Source organism: Seriola aureovittata, chromosome 3 (assembly GCF_021018895.1).
Source record: "Seriola aureovittata isolate HTS-2021-v1 ecotype China chromosome 3, ASM2101889v1, whole genome shotgun sequence".
NCBI lineage: Eukaryota > Metazoa > Chordata > Actinopteri > Carangiformes > Carangidae > Seriola > Seriola aureovittata.
The window spans coordinates 25,458,449-25,472,269 of record NC_079366.1 but is presented as its reverse complement, the minus strand read 5'-3'; the positions used below and the strand labels follow the sequence as shown (position 1 = coordinate 25,472,269).

The 13,821-nt window shown below is 38.1% G+C and overlaps 1 protein-coding gene across 2 annotated transcripts; it reads left to right on the top strand.

The window, feature by feature from the left end:
- The first annotated feature begins 1,519 nt into the window (after positions 1-1,519).
- On the top strand, positions 1,520-6,931 carry LOC130164218 (perforin-1-like). Of its 2 annotated transcripts, XM_056368811.1 has the most exons (11): positions 1,520-1,626; positions 2,249-2,531; positions 2,691-2,770; positions 3,204-3,249; positions 3,926-4,062; positions 4,164-4,302; positions 4,494-4,574; positions 4,659-5,155; positions 5,254-5,347; positions 6,146-6,375; positions 6,567-6,929. In XM_056368811.1, exons 1-10 carry the CDS (start codon positions 1,619-1,621, stop codon positions 6,356-6,358), a joined length of 1,578 nt encoding a protein of 525 aa, XP_056224786.1. In that variant the 5' UTR covers positions 1,520-1,618; the 3' UTR covers positions 6,359-6,375; positions 6,567-6,929. The 2 variants fall into 2 exon arrangements, with proteins under 2 accessions (XP_056224786.1, XP_056224778.1); XM_056368803.1 differs by having other exon boundaries at positions 6,146-6,931.
- Positions 6,932-13,821: the final 6,890 nt, after the last annotated feature.

Sequence of the window (13,821 nt, the reverse complement as noted above, 5' to 3'; positions counted from 1 at the left end):
CATTGAAATACCATTGCACATACACCTACACATATGTATGATAGCCTAAAGATGCTCTTCAATAATAATAGTTTTATCACATATTATTATTATTATCACCATGTAACATGTTTTAACTACTCCTCCCATTCCCCTTTTAAAAATGTAACGCAGTAACACGTTTACTCAGAGACATTTTAACTGACTTACTTTGTACTTTACTGAGTTATTTTACTTCTACTTGAGTAAAGTTTCCTTTCAGTAACAGTAGTGAGCGGCCGTTCACATGCTGACATGATGCAGTGACATTTCCAGTTGCTGGAGTTTCTGTTACTGGCAGCGTTTATTGCTGCTTAATCTTAACCCAGTTAACGTTGCTGTTTTCTTCATTACAGTGACGGGATTAGGGCATGTTTTATTGTTTTTTCGTGTTTAGTTTAAAACTGAAAAACTGATTATAATTTAGTACCTGCACCTCTCTCCTGGTCTCTCTTGCTCTGTGTGTCTTGGATCAACAAATGAACTTGTTCATCAGAGTGTGGTGCTTTTGTAACTTCAGTGTAGAGGATTGTGATGTTCTGTCTCACCTTGGAAACACAGCTAAGCTCGCTAACTGGAGCTGCTCTAATCAATGCGCGTCTGTGTTCACGCTTGCATGTCATTACACGTGGCCCATTGATTCCACAGGTACACACCAGCTGCACCCTGTCACGTTTTTGCAAGATGGCTCGTGTCCAGTCATACTGGTTTGACACCTTATTTCTTGTTACACTAAATCAGGATCAATATATTGTTGATCTGTTTTTATTCAACATACAGTTTATGTAGCTACACCTGGTTAGTCCAGTGTATTTTCCTCTGATCCACCTGCAGGTTGCGTTGATGGGTGTTGTAAGAAAACGTATGAAATAGGGCATGTTTTCTTGTTTTTAGTTTCAAATTGAAAAACTGATTATAATTTCATACCCAGATCTCTCTCTTGCTCTGTGTGTCTTGGATCAACAAATGAACTTGTTCATCAGAGTGTGGTGCTTTTGTAACTTCAGTGTAGAGGATTGTGATGTTCTGTCTCACCTTGGACACACAGCTAAGCTCGCTAACTGGAGCTGCTCTAATAAATGCGTGTCTGTGTTCACAGCACCCTTCAGCGTTGATAGGCTATTACTCGTCACGTATAACCAATCAGATGGATAAAAAATACTTATTAGTGGTTAATGTAATGTAATGTATGTAAATGTATATTTTTTTAATGAAGTTTCAAAGTTGAAGTGCAGATGTAATGCATGTAAAAAACTGAAGTCACAAGGTCTCATTTTAAAAATATGAGGGTGGTTGAGGGTGGAGATTAAATAGTTTTATTTTCAAGTTTCTTGTAATGAAGACAATGTTGCCATTCAAGTTTCTCATTACAAATTAAAAGGTTATCGGGAAAGCATGATTTTTGCTGCCCATTTCCCTGTAGTGTAAAATGTAGTTTGTCTGGTGCAGTAGTTCAAGAACTACTCTCGTGTGCAGGACTCCTCATTTCACCCACCACATGTATAAAAGTGCTGTTACCTGCAGACTGGACAGTGTCGCCACATCCTCGGCTGACACACTCTCCTCATCTGCAGCTCACTGGCAGATTCACACTGCAGGAATGAACAGGTAATCTCATTTTCATTAAATTATGCTCGTTAATTAATATTTAAAAAGTCATTTCAATCAAATTACAAAAAGTTTGGTTATAGGATGGAAGTCTATTTTATTTATATCATTCTGAGATTCCTGCCACAATTTGTTTATTTTTTCATCAGTAGATAATTTATTTTTTAAACGAAGTGCACTGACCATTTAGGGATTTTTGTCTTTTTCCTAAATGACTAGTGTGGCTGAGAGCCGGCAACGTTATTATAGGCTTTTTTTATATTTATATGGGAGATGACATGCAGCAAAGGGCCATGGGTCGGACTCAAACCAATGGCCGCTGCAGTAAGGACTGAGTCTAAGTGGTACGCTCCACCAGTTGAGCCAAATCAACATAAAAATAATCTGCAGCTATTTTGATAATTGTTTCATCATTTGATGATTTTAGTTTCTTCAACACTTTTCTCTGTTTTATATCATTATAAACTGAACGTCTTTGTTTGGACTGTTGGTCAAATTAAACAAAAAATTTGAAAACATAAACTCTTCTGATTAAATAATTGATTGACAATTGATTGACAGCTGAAATGATAGTCACTGATTTCCTTTCCTGTTCTCTCTGTCTTTGTCTGAAACATTTCAGTGTCTCTTTGACCCCAGCCATGCTCTCCTTCTCAACTCCATCCCCTCTCTACCTGAGTCTCCTCCTCTTTCTGTCGCACCACTCCCTCGTTCTCTCCTGTGAGGTCACGGCCGAGTGCAAGTCCGCTCCCTTTGTGCCAGGCTACAACCTGGTGGGGGAGGGCTTTGATGTGGTCACCCTGCGAAGGAAAGGAGCTTACACGGTCGACGTGAAGACTTACGCCACCCCAAATGGCACCTGTATCCTCCGTCGCAACCCTCTTCAAGGCAACGTGCTGCAGAAAGTAATTGAAATCAGACAACTTTACACACACACACACACACACACACACACACACACACACACACACACACACACACACACACACACACACACACACACACACACACACACACACTTATTGTTAACATGTTCACCCTGGTGGTCTCTCTCTTGTTTTCAGCTGCCGCTCTCTGCTGTAGACTGGCGCGCATTCAGCCGCTGCAGTGTTCATCTGTACGGCAGCACGCACAGCTCCGTCAGGTATTGTGTGATATAGAATCATAAATACTCAGTGTTGTGAGCATTTTTATATTTGAGGTTTTTCTAGATCAGGCAATATTTTCTAACATGCACGTGAAGCTGAAAGCAAGAGAACTGAGCTTTGACACCGTGATGTGTTTAGTTTACTGTTGCGTGGTGTGAGGATGTGTAATGTGCACGTGTCGGCGTTTCTGTGTACAGAACTGGGAAAATGAATTTCCCCTTGGGGACAATAAACAAACTAACTAACTAACATATATTTTCCCAATGAAGTAAATTAACTTGTCTCTTACCAGATGCAGCATTAAAGTGATTTGCATCAATAATTATAAAACAATAATATTGTAACTGTGAAATGGCCTGTTCTGCACAATAAGTGCTTTTATTAATTAGTATATTTTGATTCTAATACTTTTGTACTTTGTGTCCACAGCTCACTACTTCTCCGACACAGTAATGATGAGAGCAACGACTGGAAAGTATGAAACACTTTCACTTTGTGTGTGTTTGTGTGTGTGTATGCATATATATCTATAGATATATATTTATATATCTTTATATATGTATATATGATTCTGATTTCAGTATATTAATTAGTATAGGACTATTCATGTTTAATTTTTACATTTAATTTGATTGTTGATGTTCATGTTTAAATAATCAATTATTTTAATTACTTGTTTATTTCTTTATCTGTTCAGCAAAAATCTATATTTTTGCATGCCACACAGGTAGTCTTAGTTTTATCTGTTGAAGTTTCAAGACATCAGTTCACAAAACTTCTGCTGAGTGTAAAATAAGGGGAACATGTTCCTCTGAACTGAAAACCTAAATCTAAACAAGAGTAAGAGTCTGCATCCACACTAAGCAGCTCTGTGAGGATGTGCTTCAGCACAGTGGTGCTTTGAGCTGAATACTAACTTCAGAATGATAATATGCTCAGAAGAGGGAAGTTAAGTACAAAACAAAATGAATGCTGTAATTTCAACACTGTATGGTAATAAAGATCAATGCTGGCAGCACAAATCTCAGACACCTTACAAAAACTTACAAATGAAGCTTTTCTTGTGATGTGGCTGAACAGACCCCTCAATATACTGTAACGTGATTATTACATTTGGACTTCAAGGAGCTCATGTCCTCCTCTTTTATCAGGTGGGACTAGACTGGAAGAAGTTTGTCGGCCTGGAGGTGGGGGGAACACGTTCCACTGCATATAACTTTGCTACAGCCAGGAGCAAAGAGGACCGCTACACCTTCAGCACTCACAGAGCCACATGTATCCATTACAGGTAGGGTGTGAAGACCTCCACCTACATGACCACAGAATGTCTGATTTACCCTCTAGGTTTGTACACGCAGGTCATTTATTGTGCTGTCTTTTTGCATTTAGTTACCGTGTGTCAGACACACCACCCCTCAGCTATGAATTCAGTAGGGATTTGGAAAACCTGCCCAGTTCCTACAGCGACTCAACCAAGACCCAGTACAGACGGATCATAGAGACCTACGGCACACATTATATCCGCCAGGTTAAAACACACACACACACACACACACACCTTAGTTTTAATGTCTTGACTTCTTGACTAATGACTTCACAGGAATACACAACACCATATATCTTTGTCTATATATACATATATATATATATATATATATATATATATATATATATGTATATATACTGAATATAATAACATTTTCTTGTGTGTAATTTTAGGCTTATCTTGGGGGCCGATTCAGGCGAGTCACAGCTGCACGTATCTGTTTGTCCAGACTGAATGGCCTCTCCTCTTACGAGGTATATGTAGCACACATGTCTAATGAAACCAGTAAACACACTCTGTACCGAAAACAACATCTAAAATCCCTTCCTGTCATCTAGGTGCACAACTGCTTGACACGGGGTATCAATGTAGGCCTGGGGAAGTTCAAACTGTCTGCTAATCAAAACACCTGCAGCAAAGTCCTACAGAACCAGGGCATCTCCACCTTGTTCAGCTCTGGACTCCACCAGCATTACACAGAGGTGGTAGGAGGCAAAGGTTGGGTCGGGGAGTTTGCACTCACCAGGAACGACTCTGTGGGCTACCGAAATTGGCTGAAAACCCTCAAGGACCTCCCAGAAGTTGTTCGGTACTCCCTGAGACCACTGTACGAGCTGGTGCCAAACCCGACAAAAAAGCAAGGACTGAAGGCCGCCATAGAGCAGTACTTAAAAGACCACGGCATCAAGAGCTCGTCAACACAACCGTTCTGTGGCTGGCATGACCCTAACCTGGATTCTAGCTGCTGTCCTAAACAGGCCTCGAAGGGAAGACTGGTGGTGACCATCGTCCGAGCCTGGGGACTGAAAGGAGATTACTGGGGCAGGACTGAGGGGTGCGTAGAGAACAAGTCGAGATACAGAGAGATGGCACAGTGAATGTGATGCATCAAACACAAATATTGATACAGGTATTTTCGTTTCCATTTCACAGATATGCTAAGATGTGGTACGGCTCCATCTACCGCAAGACCCGTGTGATCAGATCAAACAGCCCTCACTGGAACGCACGTTATGATCTGGGCAAGGTCAGTGTTAATCTTCTTCTCACACAGCAGCTTCCAGATTTCTGCGCTGACAGTGAAAGAAATTAAAATCAAAACTGGAATTAAATTTGTTTTGTAAACGAGAGATTTAGTGATTTTACGTTTGTGATCAAGCAAAAGACAGAATACATTTATTTGTTTAACACCTTTCAATCACACGACAGAGAAGAAACACAAGATAACATAAAAACACAATATAAAAGGAACATTTAAATCGGATTTAAGTGTATAATAATACCGAAGCTAAAAAGTCTAACTTAATAAAATGCAGTAGCAAACAGAAAAGTTTTCTAAAACAAGTGCGAGTTGAGGCAGAATTTTCCGGGAGTTTGTTCCAGGTTTGCAGAGCATAGAAACTGAATGCTGCTTCCTTTGACCTGTCCCAGATGATATGAGGAGTCTGGATGGGTCACAACAGAGCAACAGATTAGAAATGTATCTGACCCCAAACCATTCAGTGCTGTATAAACTAACATGATAATCTGAAGGTCGGCTCTGAAAACTGGAGGGATGTGATCCACTTTCCTGGTTTTAGTGAGGACTTTTGGCCTTTCCACTTTCCACACTGTTCAGTTACTGAATATTCATTCATAAAGTACTTTGTATATTCCCGCTTATGAAACATCAGATGTCAGCTAGCCATGTTTGTCTCATGGTTTGATGTGATTAGTTGTGAAAACATATTTAACAAAGGCAACAAGCATTTTGTAAACTGACACTGGGATATATATTATGTTTTGATATTATTTTCATTTAGCTTTCACTGATTTGTTTATGAAGGTGGACACACACTTGGGTCTGAAGATTGAAGTCTGGGATGAAGACTGGGGCAGAGACGACCGTCTGGGGTCATGTACAAGGACCCTGAGGCAGGGGACGCACAGATTCACCTGCCCAGCCAAGAGAGGCGGCATCGAGATCCTGTACACTCTCACCTGCGACCGCCACCTGACCGGAGACAGGTGCCAGCAGTACAAACCATCTCGGTACTGAGCAATGCATTCTGGGTGGCACGCTCACACAGGTTTTTGTTTTTATTTATTTTTTCGGGCTTTTTGTGCGTTTATTGGATAGCACAGTAGAGAGAGGCGGGAAATGGGGAGGCAGAGAGAGGGGAATGACATACAGGTAAGGGCTTGTCCGGTGCGGGACTCGAACCGGGGCCATCTGCAGCGAGCTACTCGACGCCCCCCTCACACAGGTTTTAAGTAAAATGAGTGTCACACCATTCGGTTTCCAGTTTTAAAGATTTGGTAATACTTATTCACTTCTGTAATTTAAGCCTGTATTCAGCATCATTTGTGTTTCTCAACTTAAAATCAGTTGTAGTTTAGTGTTCAGCCATGTTTGATTATTGGAGAGATAGTAGTCCTGTTTACTGGGTGGAGGGGCCACATTCGAATCTTAGATTCTGCTTTTGTCATATAAAGTTGCTGTTGATTATTTTCTGAATACATGTGTCAAAACTTTAAAATCCTTCTGCTGACTTCTGTGCATTATCAGAGTTACTATATTTGTCTTGTCTTTCTCAAGCCAATAAAAACTTTTGAAACTTATTAAGTATTTTTTAAAGCTCCTTAAACTAATGAGTATTAGTAAGTCCAAGTACATGTTATTTAATAATATATCGGCAACACATGAACACAATACAAATTCAAATAATAATAGTATAAAAATAGATAAAATAAATAAATAAAAATAAAAAATAAAACTGGACACACCGCCCCTCTACAAAACCACAAGCTTCAGTGATGAAGATTGATTTTGCTTTTTAATGGTTCAAATTCAGCCATTTCATTTAAAGGGAACCTGGGGCTTTTTGGGTCCCTGGGGTTTCCTAACCCTGTGACCAGGGGCAGTTGTCTGCTTTGTCCAGTTGGAAGTTGAAGTTCTCAATATCAACTTAAAATATGATGTTAGTGTTGTTTCTACAGCACCTACATGCTTAAAAAAAATCAGTTATTTGGAGGTTTAATGACTTTATAAGGCACTAATACCTCAGCACTGCTGGTTTGTCAGCTTGTGTTGGAGCAATTCTGCCCCCACGTGGTCAAAAAACTACTAACACAGCTCTATAAATGATCTTACACTGGAAAATGACAGCAGCTGAGTGATGCTGAAGCAAAACACAGACACGCCCAGTTATGGGGTTGTGGTTTTCAGCACTTCATGTCGAAGGCTGGACAACAAACTAGTTAAAGTGGCAATCTCCTCAGTTGGCTCAGTCATTTGCAGCATCAAAGTACAATATAAACTAAGGTGGGTCCTGCATTAGGCCTGTTAGCTATAGTTATCTGGTCATGTCTTGTGGAAGATCCCTTGGTGAAAAACTAGTTTCATTATTTTTGTTCTTGTTTCCTTCGTATGAGCATATTCTTAAATAAAGTTGTGTTTAATCAAATTAACACAAACTAAGACATTTAGTACTGCTGCAGCTCAGAAGGTCTGGTTGACAGGATTTAATGGGAACTTGGAAGAAGCAGGAAACATAATCAGGAGGGTCAAACCTGAACTGTCAGTGTCTAGAGACGTCAACGTGGTGCAAATTTGCTCGCTCACATTTTTTTCATCCAATTGTTTTTGTTAAGTTTATTTGTCTTTTTGTTGTTGGAAGTGATAAAACATTAATACAAAATAAACTGACATGTAAGCTTCAAGGATTTCATTCTATAGCCTTATTAACATCACAGTAAAACAAGGGGTATATCGCTGCGTGTTCCACGTTTCTCAGCGTAGTATTTACCACTCCATTTAGTACAATGCTGCTGTTTCTAGCAGCAGATCATAATGAGTCAGTCACGGTGTTTGATGCACAGGAAAGCAGTTTTTCCCACGATAATGTGAACACATCATATGACTGCAAAGCAAAGCAGCACTGAACCGAACAAAAGATAAAATATCTTGCATTTGACAAGAAGGCATGGCCATTGTGTTTTGCTTTTTGTTCTGATTTAACCTGAAACTGTAAATAAATGAAAGTGAAGTATATCAGTCATACATGGGCCTTCTGACAAAACAAGGTATAGCTGGTGTGCACTTGTGGAATGGATGGAGCACATGTAATGACAAATAATGTTTAATTGTCTGGAAGTGGTTTCTAAGAACCCTTGAACTAAACATAGAAATAGTTCTGTTCACAGCAGCTAATAGTGTCATTTAATACAGCGCCCCCTGGAGGTTCAGAGTGGTAAACACAACACAGAGCTTTGGTTGCTTGTTTTATTGCTGTGATGTTATGACTGCTATAGAATTAAACATATTTACATCCATGAAGCTTACACGTTTTAGTTTTTATTGTGTATTAATAATTTATGAGTTCAACAAGAAAAAGACAAATAAACTGAACAAAAAAACAATTGGATAAAAAAAAAAATATGGGCGAGGGAATTTGCACCATGTTGATGTCTATAGACAGAACCAGATGAGCCAGAGCTGTAGTCTGCTAATCAGAAACAGTGGATGTTTTTAGACATGTGCGCTACACTGACACCACGTCCAGACTGAAGTATTTCTAGATGGATCTGAAGTTTTACACAGAAATTCATGCTCCTCAGAGGATAAACTTTAATGACTTTGCTGATAATTTCACTTTTGCTGTATTACCACCATCAGATCAGACGTTTTACTTATTCAGTGAAATAGCTCAACATCTATTTAATGTATGTGAAAAATAAGGATGAAGGATTTTGCATCATATTGGCGTCTCTAGCTAACTGAAGGTTTGTTTAATTTATCCTGTAAATGCACTTATTTGACTCATTTATTCATTTTTCTTTATATATATAAATTTGAATAAAATGGTTTTATGTAATTCCTTAAGGAGACTTAAACATACTTAATTTAATATGTTAATATTTTTTATTATTTTTGAAATTATTTTTATTATTATTATCATTATTATTATCATTGTGACACCTGTTAACGCAAACTTCCGGTGGATCAGAGGAAAATATTAGCTACACTGGGCAAACCAGGCGTGGAAACATACATTTCTTTTGTGAAATAAAAATAGAAGATCAACAATAGACAAGAATGGTGTCAAACCTGTGAGAATGGAAATAAATGAAAGTGAAAGTATGTAAGTCATCCATCAGGGTGAGTCAGTCACGGTGTTTGATGCACAGGAAAGCAGTTTTTCCCACGATAATGTGAACACATCATATGACTGCAAAGCAAAGCAGCACTGAACCGAATAAAAGATAAAATATCTTGCATTTGACAAGAAGGCATGGCCATTGTGTCTAGTGTTTTGCTTTTTGTTCTGATTTAACCTGAAACTGTAAATAAATGAAAGTGAAGTATATCAGTCATACATGGGCCTTCTGACAAAACAAGGTATAGCTGGTGTGCACTTGTGGAATGGATGGAGCACATGTAATGACAAATAATGTTTAATTGTCTGGAAGTGGTTTCTAAGAACCCTTGAACTAAACATAGAAATAGTTCTGTTCACAGCAGCTAATAGTGTCATTTAATACAGCGCCCCCTGGAGGTTCAGAGTGGTAAACACAACACAGAGCTTTGGTTGCTTGTTTTATTGCTGTGATGTTATGACTGCTATAGAATTAAACATATTTACATCCATGAAGCTTACACGTTTTAGTTTTTATTGTGTATTAATAATTTATGAGCTCAACAAGAAAAAGACAAATAAACTGAACAAAAAAACAATTGGATAAAAAAAAAAATATGGGCGAGGGAATTTGCACCATGTTGATGTCTATAGACAGAACCAGATGAGCCAGAGCTGTAGTCTGCTAATCAGAAACAGTAGATGTTTTTAGACATGTGCGCTACACTGACACCTCGTCCAGACTGAAGTATTTCTAGATGGATCTGAAGTTTTATACAGAAATTCATGCTCCTCAGAGGATAAACTCTAATGACTTTGGTGATAATTTCACTTTTGCTGTATTACCACCATCAGATCAGACGTTTTACTTATTCAGTGAAATAGCTCAACATCTATTTAATGTATGTGAAAAATAAGGATGAAGGATTTTGCATCATATTGGCGTCTCTAGCTAACTGAAGGTTTGTTTAATTTATCCTGTAAATGCACTTATTTGACTCATTTATTCATTTTTCTTTATATATATAAATTTGAATAAAATGGTTTTATGTTATTCCTTAAGGTGACTTATCAGGGTGACTCATCATCTAAACAGGAAGTAAATACTGCGCTGAGAAACGTGGAACAACACCCCTAATCTCAACACCTATATTGGACGGATGTCTTTTAAGTTTTGTACAGACATTCATGCTCCTCAGAGGAAAACTCTAATGACTTTGGTGATAATTTGACTTTTCCTGTATTACCACTAGTAGATCAGACTTCTCACTTATTCAGTGAAATATCTCAACATCTACTCTACACTCCCCTCCAAACGTATTGGAACAGTGAGGCCAATTCCTTTATTTATGCTGTAGACTGAAAACATTTGGGTTTGATACCAAAAGATGAATATGAGACAAGAGATCAACATTTCAGCTTTTATTTCCAGGTATTTACATCTGGATTTGATACACAACTTAGAAGATAGCACCTTTTATTTTGAACACACCCATTTTTCATGTGAGCAAAAGTATTGGAACATGTGACTGACAGGTGTGTATTGTTGCCCAGGTGTGTCCTATTACATTGATTATTCAAACAATAAATAGCACAGTTTCAGTTTTGGATTTTATAGTTTTTATATATAGCATTTATAGTTAGAAGTGTAACTAACCTGAAAACCAGAGAGCTGTCTATGGGTGAAAAAGCAATTGTGAAGCTGAGAGAAGATGGAAAATCAATTAGAGCCATTGCACAAACATTGACCATAGCCAGTACAACCATTCTGAATGTCCTGAAGAAGAAAGAAACTAAGTAACAGACATCGAACAGGTAGACCCAGGAAAAAAGCAGCAGTTGACAACAGAAACATTGTGAGAGCTGTAAAGAAAGACCCTAAAACAACTGTTAGTGACATCAGCAACAACCTCCAGAGGGCAGGAGTGAAGGAATCAGAATCTACTGTTCGCAGAAGACTTCATGAACAAAAGAACAGAGGCTCGACCAGATGTTGCAAACCACTCATTAGCAAGAAGAATAAGAAGGCCAGGCTGGAATTTGCCAAAAAAGTACAGAGACGAGCCTCAAAAATTCTGGGACAAAGTTTTATGGACTGATGAGGTAAAGATGAACCTTTACCAAAGTGATGGAAAGGCTAAAGTTTGGAGAAAGAAAGGATCCAAACATACAAGCTCATCTGTGAAACATGGTGGAGGTAATGTCGTGGCTTGGGCTTGCATGGCTTCTTCTGGAACGGGCTCATTAATCTTCATTGATGATGTAACACATGATGGCAGCAGCAAAATGAACTCACAAGTCTACAGAAACATTTTGTCTGCCAATTTAAAGAAAGATGCAACCAAACTGATTTGGAGATCATTCATCACGCAGCAAGATAATGACCCAAAACTCACTGCAAAAACAACGAAGGAGTTCATCAGGGGCAAGAAGTGGAAGGTTTTAGACTGGCCGAGTCAGTCTCCAGACTTAAACCCTATAGAGCATTTTACCTGCTAAAGAAGAGACTGAAGGGAGTAACCCCCCAAAATAAACAACAACTGAAAGAGGCTGCGGTGAAAGTCTGGAAAAGCATCACAAAAGAAGAATGCAAAAGTTTGGTGATGTCAGAGGGTCACAGGCTTGATGCAGTTATTGCAAGCAAAGGATTTGCAAATAAATATTAAGTCTTATACACTTTAATCTAGTTTAAGTCTATCTGTTCCAAATAATTTTGCTCACCTAAAAATTTGTTTTTCCTTTACAAATAATGCTATCTTCTAAGTTGTGTATCAGATCCAGATGTAAATACCTGGAAATAAAGCTGAAATGTTGATCTCTTGTCTCATATTGTTGTTGATGTCAAACCCAAATGTTTTCAGTCTACAGCATAAATAAAGGAATTGGCCTCACTGTTCCAGTACTTATGGAGGGTGTATGTATTGGCACCAAATCTTGTATTTGTCTTGCACGTCATTACACGCGGCCCCGTTCATTCCACAGGTACACACCAGCTACACACTGTCACAGTTTTGCCAGATGCACTAAACTGTTAAGGGGCATTGTATTGATATTTATAGGTCCCTCATTTTTCATGTAGCACCAGCAGCAGGTCAAACTTTTCACTTATCAACCAAAAAATTGCTTCCATAAAAAATACAGATTGTAAAGTTGTTATAAAACTACATTTCTAAACAAAGTTAGGCAATCCAGTTTTCTTCTATAAACCAGCGTGCATTTAATCTGTAGTCTTATCACTAGTACTCGAATTCGTGCTGCTCTGTTCTGCAATAACTGAAGTTTGTCCAGTTCAGTTTAGATTTATAGCCCATTAGTAGCATTTAAAATATCAAAGAGAAAATCTACATCTAGTGCGGTAATGTTGATGTTGATATAACTAATATATGAGAATTAATATCTGTAAAGCAGGATTCAGGAACACTAAAAGGAAAATGAGATAAAACACAATAGATCACTGGTGTTGTCATGATTTTAAGTGAATGTGTTTTATCATGAACTTATTTAACTAACTTAGTCGCAGTTTAATACTTTTCTTCTGGAACACATTTGTAGTTGGGAGTCAGTTTCTTTAGACGGCTTTTAGGACCATCTAAATTTCCATTGATTAAATATAGGAGACTGATCATTAGCAAACATCATCACAGCCTCAGGTTTATTTTATTGTATTTTATTGTATTTTAACATCATCCTGACAATATTGTAAACTCCTTGACTTCCTTCTGCTGCTGCTGTGAACAGAAACATTTCTATGTCTAACTCAAGGGCTCTTGAAAACCACTTCTAGACAATTAGGGTTTGTCATTACAAGTGGCCCATACATTCCACATGTGCACACCAGGTACACACTGTCCCACGTATGACTGACATGCTTTCACTTTCATTTATTTCCAATTACACAGGTTCAACACTTTCATTTATTTCGAATCACACAGGCTCAACACTTTCATTTGTTACACTAAATCAGTCTATTGTTGATCCTCTGTATTTATTTATGTGACCCTGTACACAGTAGCCCCCAGCGTTAATAGGCTATTGCTTGTGACGTGTAACCAGACACTTTCTGTTTTCCACAATAATGCAAAAAAGTTTTTTATATCTATGAATCTAGAATTGTGAATTAGAACAAAATATGTTACTGTATTTTTAATTTTTAATTTTTTTAAATTGATATTCAAAATCTAAGTGCAGATGTAATACATGTCAAAACTTTAAATCACAAGATCTCATGGTTGAGGGTGGAGATTAAATAGTATAATTTTCAAGTTCCTTGCAATGAAGAAAAATGTTGTTGTAATTCAAGCTGCTTGAATCAAATTGAACTTGGCATGAAAGTATGGTTTGTTCTGCCAATTTCAATGTAGTGTAAAATGTGGTTTGTCTTGTA